We start from the raw sequence: 14,255 nt of genomic DNA, 5'->3' as shown, positions 1-14,255 counted from the left end.
AAGAGGCCCAATTATATGTTAAAGGTTCCTGATTCTTCTAATAGCACAAATATTGCGTTGGTCATACAGTTATACTGTGAAGGTAATTTTCTTCAAGTTTTGTGAAAATCTACAAGATAAAACTTTTCGCATCTTGTTTAGGTTAAATGTCCGGAAGTATTACCTTTTGTAAACGTTAAATATCGCCTCATAGTGGAAATAGTTACTATCAGGAGATATTTCTTTGTATGAAATTCCTATCTGGCTGAATTGGAAGTCCTTGAATTTATTGGATCAGCAAAAAGTGCTATAAACAAAAAACCAAAAAAGAATTGGCGACACGAGCAGGGTTCGAACCTGCGCGGGCAGAGCCCAAAGGAACCTGCATCCTTCGCCTTAACCACTCGGCCATCGTATCGTAAAGTTCCAACTTACCTTTGGTGAAAAGCGCCCATACTGATGAGTTCAAAAAGTGAACAGTTTATTCAACACATTGAGTAATGTGTCTTTTGATTAGTACTTCAAATCTCTGAAAAATGGACATCACTTGTTACTGGGAGTTATTGCTTGTCGCATTGTCAAGAATTATTGGTGTTTCTCTCAGTCTATTTTTGTGGGATAACATTAATAGATCCAAGCTTATTTGTGACCCTAAGAGATTAAAATCGCTCTAGGTTGCTACGTCACCTTATACGGCCATATGAACCTTGGTCGCACCACGGTTTTTACTGACGCTTACTGCTATGCTTACTGCTATGCTTACTTCTATGCGAAGTACATGGTTTAGCGAAAGGATGATTATGGGGTCACTCACTACCTGAAAAGACTCCTATAAAAAGCCATAAGACCCGATTAGCCATTTTCAAGCTATTGAATTGATCTTCCAAGTCTTTTAGGGTCGGTGTTACATGCCAAGTATTGAACTTTAGCTCTGACTGCTAAGACAAGATTTTATGAGTATCTGCGGGTAACATTACCTAAAAAGTCGTACCTCAAGGATTACTATCGAACTCAATCGTCAAACACGTATTATCTTGCTAACTTATCTCTTTCAATCAATTCTTAATACTAAGAATATATAATCCAAAACAAATACATCAATAATGGTAAGTAGGATAGAGAAGTCGACCAACAAGGATAGATTGATCTTTTACGCAAAGCGTCTATCGTGTTTTCCTAAGTAGCTCTAAGATACTAACAACTGAATGCAGTCTAGATCAGGGTAAGTGAATACAAGTCAGAAGTGATTGTGGGTTTTCGATAATTTACTAACTATTTGTGTAGAGTTACCGTTGCTGATGAGTCTTTGGCTGCCTTCAATGACTTAAAGTTGGGCAAGAAGTATAAGTTCATCATTTATGCATTGAATGATAAAAAAACAGAGATCGTTGTTGAAGAGACCTCAACCGCTCAAGATTACGATTCCTTCTTGGAAAAATTACCAGATAATGAATGCAAATATGCTATCTACGACTTTGAATATGAAATTGGTGGTGGAGAAGGCAAAAGATCCAAGATTGTTTTTTTTACATGGTCTCCAGATACAGCTCCAATCAGATCAAAAATGGTCTATGCTTCCTCGAAAGATGCTTTGAGGAGAGCATTGAACGGAATTTCTACTGATGTTCAAGGTACGGACTTCTCTGAAGTTGCTTACGAGTCTGTCTTGGAAAGAGTTAGTAGGGGAGCTGGATCCCATTAAAAGTTCTTCTTGGCTCTACAACCCGTCTATAAAATTCTTTTTTAAAGCTTTCGAATATGTTTGTATCTTTCTGTATAAACAAATGTATATTTAATTATAAATGAATTTTGACCATCCTTTAAAGTTTTATCATTTGATTGAAGGAGTCGTGTAACAAAAAAGTAACACTTGCGCAATCAGGAAAAAGTCTGAATAGTAATTTTTTTGTTCAATACTGTCACTGGGGAAGATCACAATATTTCAAATTAAACTGTCTATCTGAGGAAGTGGATCTTGTGATTGAGTAGAGATAGAAGTTAGAGTTGTTTGAGGCATTTGTGGGCAAATTTGGTTTTTCACATAAAAATGCCTCCTGTCAAGCTCCCAAGGGCTACATTGGAACAGAAAATTCAAATTCTAGATTTCTATCATCACTCTAATAGGCCACAGCTGGAGACAGTGGATAGATATAAGAACGAAATATCAATATCAACTTCTTCTTTTAGTGAATGGTTGAAAAATGAAGAAGAATTGAGGGAGCGCTTGAACCAGGCCGGATCATCGTTTTCAAAGAATAGCAGACGAAAAGTTAAATTTAAATACGAAAAAATTAACAGGGCAATGGATCTCTTGGTGAAACAGAAGCTTGAGAGAAATGAGCCTATAAATGAACCTATATTGAGAGAATACTGGTCAATTTATGCACACCAATATGGCGTCGATGACCCCAAAAGATTGGTAGGTTTCAGCCATGGATGGTTGAGTCAGTTCAAAAAAAGACATGGTTTAAACAAGAAAAGGATGAGTGGGACCTTGGCAGGTAACGAGGTTCCATCTCACAACACGAATAGCATTTCAGGTACTACGACAACCTCAAGTTCGACTGATCCAGTTGAAGTCTACAATTCTAATTTTAATACATCAGGGAACCAGACAGCTGCCCCGGTAAGCCTCACTGCAAATTCAAATGGTAGCAGTACTGAGTCCGGAAGGAATGCCTCAGTACCCGACGAAAGTCGTAGTCCAGGCGATTTTACCGCCAATACAACGCCACCTACTTATGATCTAATGGATCCTCTGACTACAAACTCACAAGGAAGGCAGTTTCATACACAACATGGGCTCAATTTCTCAAATGGGTCCTCAAATCTTAACATTTCAAGTTTTGCATTATACCAACAACAGCAACAACACGCTCAACAGCGCCAGCAACAACAGCAACAACAGCATTTCAACCCTGGCACGCAGAAAGATATTACTTCAAATAATGACAACGCAGCAATGTATGACTATCAGCATCATTATCGAGCGCAATTCGAAAAGCAGAAGCAGTACAAGCAACAACAACAGCAACAGCAACAAGTCCAGCAGGCGCAAGCTCAAGTTCAACAGCAGCAACAACAACAGCAACAGCAACAAGTCCAGCAGGCCCAAGCTCAAGTTCAACAGCAACAGCAACAACAGCAGCAGCAAAGGTTGACAAGGTCGAATGCTAGGGCTGGCTTAGGGGGGACCTCAAGCGTTCTGAATACTGACCCGGGTGCTCCCGCATCACATCCAGAGATCGAAAGCGGACTGAATATCAGTGCCTCTGATATTGAAAGATTCATTTATATGTTTGCAGATAGGTTCTTCCATGATCATCAGTATGAATACCCTCAAACTGTTACCATATTTCAAAAATTTAAAAATTCATTTTTCAATGAGAGAATTACCAATATTAGATCGTTGCAACAGCGTCATCAGCAACTGCAAATAATCCAACAGACAGGAGTAGATGCTCCAGTTCAACTTCAGCCTAGACAATCTCCGCAACATGTTCAACTTCAGCAAACTGCTCTGCAGCAGATTTCTGGGATCGACGATTTCTTCTTACGAGCAGCAGTTACATCACTGCAACCTCGAAACGATGGATCCTCTTCTACGACAAGTGATTCTTTACACGAAAGAATTACGAGAAATCTGGCGGATGACACTATACTCTCGAATGGCGTTAATAATATCGCTTCCAACAGTTCGGGAACAGGCAAAACATGGAAGAACGACAAGGTAGACATGAACTAGATCAAATTCACGAATGAAATTATGACGACTTCTATCTACGAAATATACCATGAGGTTACGTTCAGCACTTTGATGAAAGCTTTTATACACAGAGAGTGGATTGAAATATTGGGGCCTTCTTTCTCGTAGCCTTTTTTTGTATATCTATGTATTATATGGCTTAGATTGTAAAGAATAGTCAGATTCGAAGCGCTCGTAATCTATTCGAGGAGCGAGGTGTGAAGTTCATACTCAAAAATATAAAATTTAGATAAATAAGCAATAAAAATTGAATTCTATGAATCATAATTAAAATGATATATGTCTCTATGATGTCTTTTAAGTTGACATAGGATAGTTATTTGTGTGTGATAATTTCAATCCAACAATCATTATGCCAATGGCAATCGTGAAGAACTTATATTTGAGGCCATCATCAACGAGCGTTTCGTTCTTGGACTTTTTCTGGGACAAAAAGCTACCAAAAATGAGATACTTAATATGACTAAGAACGCTTGTTTGCTGTAGTTCATCAAGAACATTAGAAATGTCTTCCCAGTCACCTTCGTCTTCATACTCATCACTATCACCTTCCTCCTCCTCGAACTCGGATTCAAACTCTTCTTCGGGTATTCCGCATCTGTTAGCAAAAGTTTGCGACTTGAACTTCTTCACATTTTTATCATGATCAGCTGGTATATCTTCATCAATGTCATCAAATTTGAGATAAGCGTATAACCCATGTGAGAATATACGTTTGCAAAATTTATCGTCATGATTTAAGAATCCGTAGTCATCTTCGTCATCCTCTTTTTCCGGCTCATAATCCTCAAACTGGCTCTCAATTAAGTTTGTTCCAGGAAAACCATACAAACCGTTTGCTAAAATTCCATTCAGCCCAGATTGATACTTCTTTGAAAGGATTGTGTTTATGGAAACAGATCGCAAAACCCTTTTCTTATGGATAAGCATATTTCGTGATTTTTCGATTAGTTTTGCATCCGAGTACTCTATTTTCTTATTATTAAGATTGTTCAAAGACTTCCTGCTAGATAGCCTTCTTATGTTCTTCTTTTGCTTCTGAAGTTCAAAGCCAATATAAGATAAGAGCTTCTCATTATGCAATTTCAATGATTGTAATTCAAACTTCAATTTCATAATCTCTTGTCTGTTCAGTTCGTTAGTTAAGTGGTTATCAATGACCAAACTTGAGGACTTCGAAGAAGAATTTGTTAACAAGGAGTTCCTATTAGAAGGGGTATTACTATATCCATTCATCCCACTCAAAGTCATGAATGCGCTATTTCTTACTGATCTTCTCGTTCTGGGAATCTCTTCTGGAATATTTTCGAAATTCTCATGTCTCGATATATGCTCTTTATCTGGGGCTGAACTACTCCTATTGCTACCATCTGCTGCTTCAAATTCAACTTTAATCGGTAAAATGTCATGACTGTTGTATCTAGAATGGCTCGGTTTCGTAAATGAATATCTTTTTGTGGTTTTCATAACTGTTGTATCAGTATCACTACATGAATCATTGTTTCCTCCCAACTTAAAAGGAGATAGGATGAAATCATCTTTAGGGGAATAGCTACCAGACGACTTCAACTTATCAGGAAGTGACTGACGCTTATCTTGCTTGACATTTAGATCTGGCGATGGAGGAAGTTGTATTTCACTTGAATAGGCTTTCATTTCTCGGTTATCGGCACCATTTTCTTCATTATCATCTTTATTTAAAATAGGTACCGAAGAAGGAAATTGAAAATTACTTGACATTTCAAAAGAATCATCAAAGTTCTGTTTAATAGGTGATGAGTGGTTGTTTCTTAAATCATCTGCAAGGTAACTAACAAAATGGGAATCTTCAACTTCTTCTTCGCTAGAAAGATTTTTTGTGTCCAATTTGTCATTGTAAACTGAGCATTCGTATTCCTCTTCCGTGAAGTGAGATTCTACGTCCGAAATGTACTCATTATTATTTGCTCCTTGAATGGACTCTTCCTTAGTTAACTGAGATATTCTCATAGACAAACGTTCAACTTCATCAATCAATGCAATTTTCGAGCATTTTTCCAATTCAAAGTTACTCTGTAAAACCTTATGTTTCTTTGACAAAAACGAAAAAGCGTCCTGTAGGTCTTCAAATGAATTTTGCAGCTCTTGGTAATTCTTGAGTTCGAGAGCTAATTTACTAACTTTCAGTTGTAGATCTTCAATCAACTCCTTATAACAATTGATCTCCCTGGTATAGAGATCTTTACTTCTAGAGTATTCATTTTGAATATGTTTAAATGTCCTTTCGTAACCAGCTATTCTATCGGACTGATCTTGAATGAAAGTCAACTTTTTTTCCAAATCATGTTCTAAGTGAGTATTCTCGCTTGTCAAGTTCCTATTCTTCAATAATAATTCCTCACATTGCTTTTCGAGTCTGCAATAATCTTTTTCCATATTCTGCAAGCTCATCTGGATTTGTTTTTTTCTTGGAGACGCTGTTGGAGAATCCAGCTTTAATGTAGAATTTAGTTTGTTGATTGATTTTTTAGATACCAAGACTTTTGCGGACAGCAGCGAACTTACTTGCAGCAGGGTTTGTGAATTTATGCTTGAAACTTCATTCTCTTTGTTATAGTTATCATCCATAATTAATCAGGAGTAAATTATAAAGAAGGAATGAATCCGATATAGCTTCTGGAATAGGCACAAGAATTTGCGTATACGCCTCAAATATGAAAAAAGAATGTAAAAAGTTGTCCCTGAATATGTATTTGTAACGATCGTATAAGCTAACCCTAAAAAGCCTGAAGTCAATTTCCACTACCTACTAACCGCTGCTATCTAGTAGTTTTTGTTGTTCTTCTTGTTGTGTCTTTGTTTGCATTGTTTATTTTGGGGCCCAATTAATCTTTGCGTGCAAAGGCACAAAAAAAAACAAAGTTATACTTCAACGCAACTTATATCCGCAATAAGAAGTCTACCTTCTTTGTCGGAATCCTCCGACTTTTGAACATAGCGTTATCTAAGATCAACTGTGGAGCCTCAAATTTTTCAGTAGTGTCACCGTACATTGTCAGTACAGTAAAGTGTATATATTAAGCTAAAGATCATAGGGTTTTTTATATTTCTTCTTTCATAGTGCATATAGTCTGAGAATATAACATAAGAGTTGGAACAGAATGGTAAAAGTATTAAATGAAGAGCAATTTCACAACCAGATTGTTTGCAAATATGTCGATGTTATTGGAGAAAAACTTGGAGGAAAAGTTTTAAAGTTTTCTGACGAGTGGTTCGCAGCAGCAGACAATTTGATTAAGCCTAAAGAAGCCATCAGAGATGCGACGAGGTTCACTCACGCTGGAGCCTGGTATGACGGTTGGGAAACTAGAAGACATAACACTGCAGAAGCAGACTGGGTGGTATTTAGAATGGGTGTTGCATCTGCAAAATTGATTGGATGTATGGTGGACACCGCCTTCTTTAATGGTAACCATGCTCCTTTTATATCCGTCGAAGCTGCTTACTTGGCGTCTGATGACGAAGCTTTCAACCTTGATGATTCTCAATGGGAATCTGTAATTTCAAAAGTTGAATGTGGTCCATCGCAAAAACATTACTTCACCAGAGATACTATAACTGAAAAGAGTTATACTCACGTTAGATTGAGAATGTATCCTGACGGTGGTATAGCAAGATTTAGGTTATATGGATCCGTCATTCCTATTTTACCAAAGGATCCATCAACTGTCCTCGACTTGGCATCTGTCAAAAATGGCGGTGTTGCAATCAAGTATTCTGATCAGCACTTTGGATCTGCGGATAATCTTTTATTACCAGGCAGAGGACATGATATGTCTGATGGTTGGGAAACTAAGAGATCAAGAGGGCCTGGCCACATAGATTGGGTTGTTATCAGATTAGGTGCATTGACCAAGATCAAAGAAGTCGTCATCGACACAGCTCATTTCAGAGGAAATTTCCCTCAAAAAGTTAATATCAAGGCTGTGAAAGTGGAAGATGAGTCTGAGATTCCAGACGCTAAAAGCGAAAAATGGACTGTCCTCGTGGGTGATTCAAAGACGGGACCCGATAAAGAACATGACTTCAAAATTGAAAACGATCAATCATTTTCGCATGTCTTGGTGACAATTATCCCCGATGGTGGTGTCAAAAGAGTTAGAGTTTTCGGTAATATTGTAGCTAAATAGTATAAATCATAAAATTTCCGATCTGAGATATCAAATTTATTGTACCTTCTCGATAACATACGCTCAAGATATATCATGGCCAAGAAGAAAATCAATGGAAATAATATCAAGTATTATATTCATCAAAGGGTTCCAGTGAGGGAATTATTTAGTGAGGCTATTGAAGTTGAGCCTATTCTTTCTATAGAGATACAGGAAAACATACTTGATGAGTTAAAAAAAATTGTTACATTGAATCCATATTATGTTAAATCATTTTTAAAAAAATACATAGAGTGGATAGAAGACAGAAGAAAGGATTGTATCGACGAACTTTATGAGTTTCTCTGTACGAGTGATGTGATGGATGCTATGGAACTAAATGCTACTGAACCTGACATACTTCAATATCATATTAATGGATTTTCTAGCTGTAACGATAGCTCTTTTGAAGATACGACCATAGGAGTTAAAGAGTTACCTAGACTCATTTCTGGAAGTAATACAACAGGTTTAAGAACTTGGGAGGCATCTCTATATCTCGCTAACTACTTGAACGAAAACATCTATGATTTAGAGAGTCGAACAGTCTTGGAATTGGGATCAGGAACTGGTCTTGTCCTGCTATCCCTCATAAAAAACTATCATTTTTTAGTCAAAAACATTCGTCAAGTCATTTTAACTGACGGCTCTTCGGAGCTAATCGAAAATTTGGGAACCACTTTTGATCTTAATAATATAGATCAAAATGAAAAAAAGTTTCCCTTAATAAGAGCCCAGCAACTAATATGGGGTCCTCCAGAATCTGCCGAGATGATTCCTCAAGCAGACTACGTGTTTGGAGCAGATATTACGTACGATCCTGAAAGCTTCCACTCATTGTGCATAACGTTAGATGCTTTTTTCTGTAAAGGCACAAAGAAAGTTGTAATAGCAGCTACAAGGAGAAACGACATTACTTTAGAGCTTTGGGACAAGAAGCTTGATCAATTTTTCAGTCAAAGATGGCGCATAGTAGACCGTTGTCCAATACCGCACGAGATCGAATGCAGTTGTTGGTTCCAAAAAGACACACCAGAAATAAGAGTTTACGAGATATATAACCTGAATAGCATTTAAAGTCTCCTTATAAAAATACATAACTTTAAACTAGATGTATACCAGTTCATAAAGTTGGACCAGAATTTCTTGTAATTTGAATGCATTTGCTAAGAGATCTTAATTTTACGCTATTCACTAAAACTTTGTCCTGAAAAAATCTAAAATAATTAAGGTAGCGTATTCTTTCTACGTCTATACTCAAGAATTTCTCTATTCATACTTGGGTTAATGAACTCTCATCTGTTGTCTTCCCAGCCTATGGCTATTTAGCATTTATAGTACGTGTATATAACTGGTCGTGTGTTGACGTATTAAACTTGAAATTTTCATTGGTTGGTTCGAAGTCAACCCGAATACCGAACAGCAGCGAAACTCTTGAACATTACAATATCGTTCTTCTTGAAAGTAACATACAAGTTAAACATAACAGGATAAAATGATTAAGAAATTTCCAACTCCTGTGGCCAAGCATTACTGGCCCTTTGCTGTTAGTGGTATGTAAATGGTTCTATGAGCAATTGATTAATAGGTTTATCCTACGCGGTACTCAGTTCAAAACGATGAGGCATATGGGACCATACGGAAGTGTTTTTGTCCAATCGAGATTCTCTTAGTTGTATTTCAAGTCTAATATCATGAACATCATGGAAATGCATACTATAGTATACTTAGGAGGACTTGATTTTCGAAAATGGGTCTTACCTTTTTCAATTTAATTATCAAGGTAATGATACTAACAATATTTAGCTGGTGTTACCTACTTTTTAATTTATAAGGCAAGTATTGCTCTGATGAACAGTGATGAATACATTAATGATCCAAGACACCCAAGATTTGCCAAAGGTGGTAAGTTTATCGACTTAGAGAACAGAGATTAATTGATGTTGTCAGTCATATTTAGCCTTTAGGTGTTCCACGTTAACTACTTTTCAAAAAGCATATACTTTTTAGTACCAAGAAAATCTGAAAATACATAAAGTTAAATTCACAATACATATGTAGTTCTCTATGAATTTCCCAAAAATCGACAGTAAAGAATACCTCTTAGGAAGGAGAATGATAACCAGACGAACCTGTCACATTACAATAGTGCCTGTTATGTCATTTTGTCTTGGAGTAGCTTTGTTTTAAATTTCATCCTTATTGTGGGAAACTAATATTTCTATTGTAGCCTTACAATAATTTCCCACATGCACCCTAGAGCTAAATCCATCTTTCAAAGGATACTACAAACACATTAGAGGAACAAATTTTCAAGTCTGACAGACCGCTCTCAATTAGATACAAGAGCTCACTTACTTCCATGGATGCTCAAAGTATATTTAATGTACTCGTCTCAGTATGAAGAGGTAGAAGGTTTAATCCGCAGTTTGTTACCTATTGTTTAATGTTCTTATGTCCATGAAAAAGACAGCGGACTGCAGATTGCAAAGAAAAAGACCCCTTTTATGCAGCTCCATAACTATTGTATTATGTGCAATGTGAAAAATTTGCTTGTTCACAGTATGCCCTTATCTTTCCAAATTGGATCAAAATCGGCAAAGCTCAACGTAATGGAATTTCTTATATATATGAAGAGCAAAATATCTGTGATCTCGCTTGAGTCATAAAATTAATTTACAGCATCTTACATTGACTTACACGAACTCGTCTTAAATAAGGCTGTACCCTCCCCCGTTGTGGCAAAAAATACAGTTGGCGCGGAGAAAGATAAGATTCATATTTAGTATTAATCCGTCGTCTAAATTTTACTGCATTCATTCTATTTACAAACATAAATAGTGAACAGTAGGAATACGGGTCAAAAAAGAGCAATTTTAATTAAATATTAACTTGTTAATTCAAAAGTTAAAGGACAAGTCAACTTTGTTTACGCCGTGGAGGTGTGTCGTGAATAGAATATGTCTAATAATGAATCACATATGAAAATGGACAACTCAATCAGGATAGCACCAGCTGACACGATGAATACAGGAGAGTCTGAGGCAGGGTCTGTATACACTGGATCAGGCTACTCAGCTTCTATGTGCGACACCATGAAATCAGGGAACTGGGTACATAGGTTTGTAGATTCATTTAAGCCTTATGACTATTCTGGTTTTCCATTCAATGACCTCGAATCGGAGTCAGCAATGTCACCCATTTTATCAAATGGAAGTAAGATGATGAGTCCAGTTGAGCAGAAAAACCATCAATTTGATTACTCTAGATTAACAGAGTTGGAGAAAGCAGCGATGGTAAGTTCCACAAGCCCTCTTTCAAAAACGTTGAAAGCTAGACACCTTTCTTTAATATCATTAGGAGGTGCTATAGGTACTGGCTTATTTATTGGATCTGGAAGCATGTTGTCGTCTGCAGGTCCCTTCGGTTTATTAATTATTTGGGTGTTTGTATCGCTGGTAATCTTCGCTACTATGGCTAGCTTGGCTGAATTGGCTACAGCATTTCCCTTGTCTGGTGCTTTCGTCACTTTCAACACATTATTTGTCGACTCTTCTTTTGGATTTGCGATGGCTTGGAATTATGCTATGGAATGGTTAATTACTTTACCATTGGAATTAGTAGCAGCCTCAATCACAATCGATTACTGGGAGACTAATGTCAATCCTGCAGTTTTTGTAGCCGTTTTCTATGTCGTGATTGTGGTTATAAATCTCTTTGGTGTCAAGGGATACGGTGAAGTGGAATCATTTCTCAGTCTTATTAAGATCTTGGCCGTTATTGGGTTTTTAATTCTTTCTATCATTTTAGTATGTGGTGGGGGAGGACATACATTTATAGGAGGATCAAATTGGCATTCGCCTAAAGGAGGAATGTTCAACTCTGTTGAGCCTTTTAAGCAATGTTGTTCTATACTTGTTTCGACTGCATTCGCGTACTCGGGTGTTGAATTATTCGGTCTAGCAAGTTGTGAGACTGCAAATCCCAGAGAATCAATACCAAAAGCCATGAAGCAAGTCTTCTGGAGACTTTTGGTATTCTACATTGGTAGTATCATAATGATCGGTTTATTAGTGTCTTACAAATCGTCTGAACTCATCGGAAATAACAGTAAAGCAAGTAACGTAGGCGTCAATATTAATATCTCGCCGTTTGTCATTGCCGTGAAAAATGCACAGATTCCAGCCTTGCCATCAATTATAAACATTCTTATTATAATTACAGTTTTGTCTGTTGGAAATGCTAGTGTTTATGGATCATCAAGAACACTAGCAGCACTAGGAGCCCTAAAGCAAGCACCCCCAATTTTTAATTATATAGACAGAAAGGGGAGACCAATAGTTGCTTTATGCGTTCAATTTGTGTTTGGTTTATTGTGTTTCTTAGTGGCATTGCCGGGTCCTAATCAAACTATAGATGCATTCAACTGGTTACTAAGTTTGAGTGGTCTCGCTGCCTTATTTACCTATATTTCCATTTGTATTTGCCATTTGAGATTCAGGAGGGCTTTGAGTATCAGAGCTAGAATTGCTGAGGAAGAATTGGTTTATACTAGCCGCACAATTTATTCTTGGTATGCGATAATTGCGCTTATTGTGATTATTGGGTTACAGTTCTGGGCTGCTTTATTTCCTCCTGGCAATGAGGGCAAAGCAGACGTCAAAGGATTTTTCCAAATATACCTTGGTCTTGCATTCTGCATCGTTTGTTATGTTGGACATAAGATATATGCTAAGTTTTTTTTGAATATTCCATTTTCAAAATTCTACTTGACAGCCGAAGAGATTGACGTCGACACAGGCAGAAGAGAGATTGATCTTGATGTGTTGAAGGAGGAAATCGCAGAAAAGAAAGATACTTTGAGTCGTAAGCCATTATATTATAGACTCTATAATTTCTTTTGCTAGTTCTCTTGATATAATTTGTCAAGGGTTGAGTACTTCATTGTGATAGTCAGCAGGTTTTCTGAAATCATGATTTTGTTTCTACTGAGTTGATACTCAAAAATTATTATAGTTTGTTATTAAAATCTATATACCCTTATACAATAAAAATACCTATTATTTCATGATGATGTTGCAAGCGGACTTACGGAAGCGGTATTATCCACCAACCACTTCTTATAATTAGATTGCAAACTTTGGTTGCCGTTCCATACTAAAGGATCTTCCTTTGTTTCATATTCATTCATTGCATTCATTTCTATTTCCCTATTAGCTGTATTACCAAAATATGAGGGACTGTCCCATTTGACATTACTAGAAATCAGCCATGAATAATTATTCGGTTCCTCGTTGCATGCTATATAAGGATCATGGTGTGCTTTGCACCAAAAACATTCGTAAACCAAACTATTAGGTATCAATTCAGCTTCCTTTTCCTCAATGTGACCTTCTTCATCCATTACAAAAAACTCGTAGTCTTCATTTTTGCACTCCTCGCAGCAGTAAAGCAGTCCAGACATACAGGGATTTCCATGTGCAAAACAATACTCTTGAAACATGCGGTGTATCTTCAACTTGTTACCAGCTTTATATATAATCAGTACTTAAACATTACTCACTATAATTAAAGCTTAAATTTCTTGAACCACAGAGTACTTATATATGCTAAGTTGCAGACTGTGGATACACAGATGTCAACCTGCATACAAGTTTTTTTTTTAAAGCGTGAACCACAACTTTGGTACTATGGTGGTTATATTTACATTATTGTGGTTAAAACTACTACACAATTTGCTATCGGTCAGCTAGTAGCATGACAATTTACTCATTTTACATTTTTGACAAGCATTGTAATTGTGTCTACAGCAGGGAATACTCACATAAAGAGAATGATCAGGGATTAGTTAACAAGAATAACGAGTCAGATACTTCCAAGCTATTATTCGGCATATTATATTCCCTCAAGAATATATCATCCAAACTAGGTAACGCAGAGATTGGCAATAACCTCAAATCGTTTTCAACAGCACGTTTCAGAATACATTACTTGGAATCTGCCTCAGGGTTAAAATTTGTTCTCGTATCAGACAACGGTGTTGATAATTTACAAAACGTGCTCTGGGAGCTCTATTCTAATTATTATTTAAATAATATAGTTTTCAACGCGCTCAGCCCAGTCGATTTTCAGTTTGATGAAAGGATCAGTAATAGCAACTTTATTCGGGAGACTGATGAATTTCTTGAGTCATTGAAGGCTTTTAGCTAGGTGATTGATTGCGCCCAGCCTATCATTACAAAGTTGCCACTGCGAAGTTGTGGCAAGGAAAAGAATGTGGCAGAAACAAAAGTGTGAGTACTTATACCCCATACACAGAG

The 14,255-nt window shown here is 36.9% G+C and overlaps 9 protein-coding genes across 9 annotated transcripts; 6 read left to right on the top strand and 3 right to left on the bottom strand.

The window, feature by feature from the left end:
* Positions 1 to 286: 286 nt before the first annotated feature.
* Positions 287 to 391, bottom strand: PRCAT00002404001 (uncharacterized protein; the record flags this gene model as incomplete). Its single annotated transcript, XM_062952263.1, has 1 exon — positions 287 to 391. One exon carries the CDS (start codon positions 389 to 391, stop codon positions 287 to 289), a length of 105 nt encoding a protein of 34 aa, XP_062809183.1.
* A 793-nt stretch (positions 392 to 1,184) lies between these two features.
* On the top strand, positions 1,185 to 1,681 carry COF1 (cofilin; the record flags this gene model as incomplete). Its single annotated transcript, XM_062952262.1, has 2 exons — positions 1,185 to 1,201; positions 1,264 to 1,681. The coding sequence occupies 2 exons, from the start codon at positions 1,185 to 1,187 to the stop codon at positions 1,679 to 1,681; spliced, it is 435 nt and encodes a 144-aa protein (XP_062809182.1).
* A 345-nt stretch (positions 1,682 to 2,026) lies between these two features.
* PRCAT00002402001 (uncharacterized protein) lies at positions 2,027 to 3,724 on the top strand (the record flags this gene model as incomplete). The annotated part of the gene is made up of 1 exon (XM_062952261.1): positions 2,027 to 3,724. One exon carries the CDS (start codon positions 2,027 to 2,029, stop codon positions 3,722 to 3,724), a length of 1,698 nt encoding a protein of 565 aa, XP_062809181.1.
* A 318-nt stretch (positions 3,725 to 4,042) lies between these two features.
* On the bottom strand, positions 4,043 to 6,352 carry PRCAT00002401001 (uncharacterized protein; the record flags this gene model as incomplete). The annotated part of the gene is made up of 1 exon (XM_062952260.1): positions 4,043 to 6,352. One exon carries the CDS (start codon positions 6,350 to 6,352, stop codon positions 4,043 to 4,045), a length of 2,310 nt encoding a protein of 769 aa, XP_062809180.1.
* A 533-nt stretch (positions 6,353 to 6,885) lies between these two features.
* On the top strand, positions 6,886 to 7,914 carry PRCAT00002400001 (allantoicase; the record flags this gene model as incomplete). Its single annotated transcript, XM_062952259.1, has 1 exon — positions 6,886 to 7,914. The coding sequence occupies one exon, from the start codon at positions 6,886 to 6,888 to the stop codon at positions 7,912 to 7,914; it is 1,029 nt and encodes a 342-aa protein (XP_062809179.1).
* Positions 7,915 to 7,989: 75 nt separating this feature from the next.
* On the top strand, positions 7,990 to 9,012 carry PRCAT00002399001 (protein-lysine N-methyltransferase; the record flags this gene model as incomplete). The annotated part of the gene is made up of 1 exon (XM_062952258.1): positions 7,990 to 9,012. The coding sequence occupies one exon, from the start codon at positions 7,990 to 7,992 to the stop codon at positions 9,010 to 9,012; it is 1,023 nt and encodes a 340-aa protein (XP_062809178.1).
* A 1,883-nt stretch (positions 9,013 to 10,895) lies between these two features.
* On the top strand, positions 10,896 to 12,842 carry AAP1 (Aap1p; the record flags this gene model as incomplete). Its single annotated transcript, XM_062952257.1, has 1 exon — positions 10,896 to 12,842. One exon carries the CDS (start codon positions 10,896 to 10,898, stop codon positions 12,840 to 12,842), a length of 1,947 nt encoding a protein of 648 aa, XP_062809177.1.
* A 158-nt stretch (positions 12,843 to 13,000) lies between these two features.
* Positions 13,001 to 13,438, bottom strand: PRCAT00002396001 (uncharacterized protein; the record flags this gene model as incomplete). Its single annotated transcript, XM_062952256.1, has 1 exon — positions 13,001 to 13,438. One exon carries the CDS (start codon positions 13,436 to 13,438, stop codon positions 13,001 to 13,003), a length of 438 nt encoding a protein of 145 aa, XP_062809176.1.
* A 254-nt stretch (positions 13,439 to 13,692) lies between these two features.
* PRCAT00002395001 (TRAPP subunit) lies at positions 13,693 to 14,145 on the top strand (the record flags this gene model as incomplete). The annotated part of the gene is made up of 1 exon (XM_062952254.1): positions 13,693 to 14,145. The coding sequence occupies one exon, from the start codon at positions 13,693 to 13,695 to the stop codon at positions 14,143 to 14,145; it is 453 nt and encodes a 150-aa protein (XP_062809175.1).
* Positions 14,146 to 14,255: the final 110 nt, after the last annotated feature.

The sequence above is a fragment of the Priceomyces carsonii genome (genome assembly GCF_900007245.1).
Source record: "Priceomyces carsonii strain CBS4050 genome assembly, scaffold: Debaryomyces_carsonii_scaffold_2, whole genome shotgun sequence".
Lineage (NCBI taxonomy): Eukaryota > Fungi > Ascomycota > Pichiomycetes > Serinales > Debaryomycetaceae > Priceomyces > Priceomyces carsonii.
Note: the sequence above shows the minus strand (reverse complement) of the source record. Positions and strands in the feature narration are given on the sequence as shown.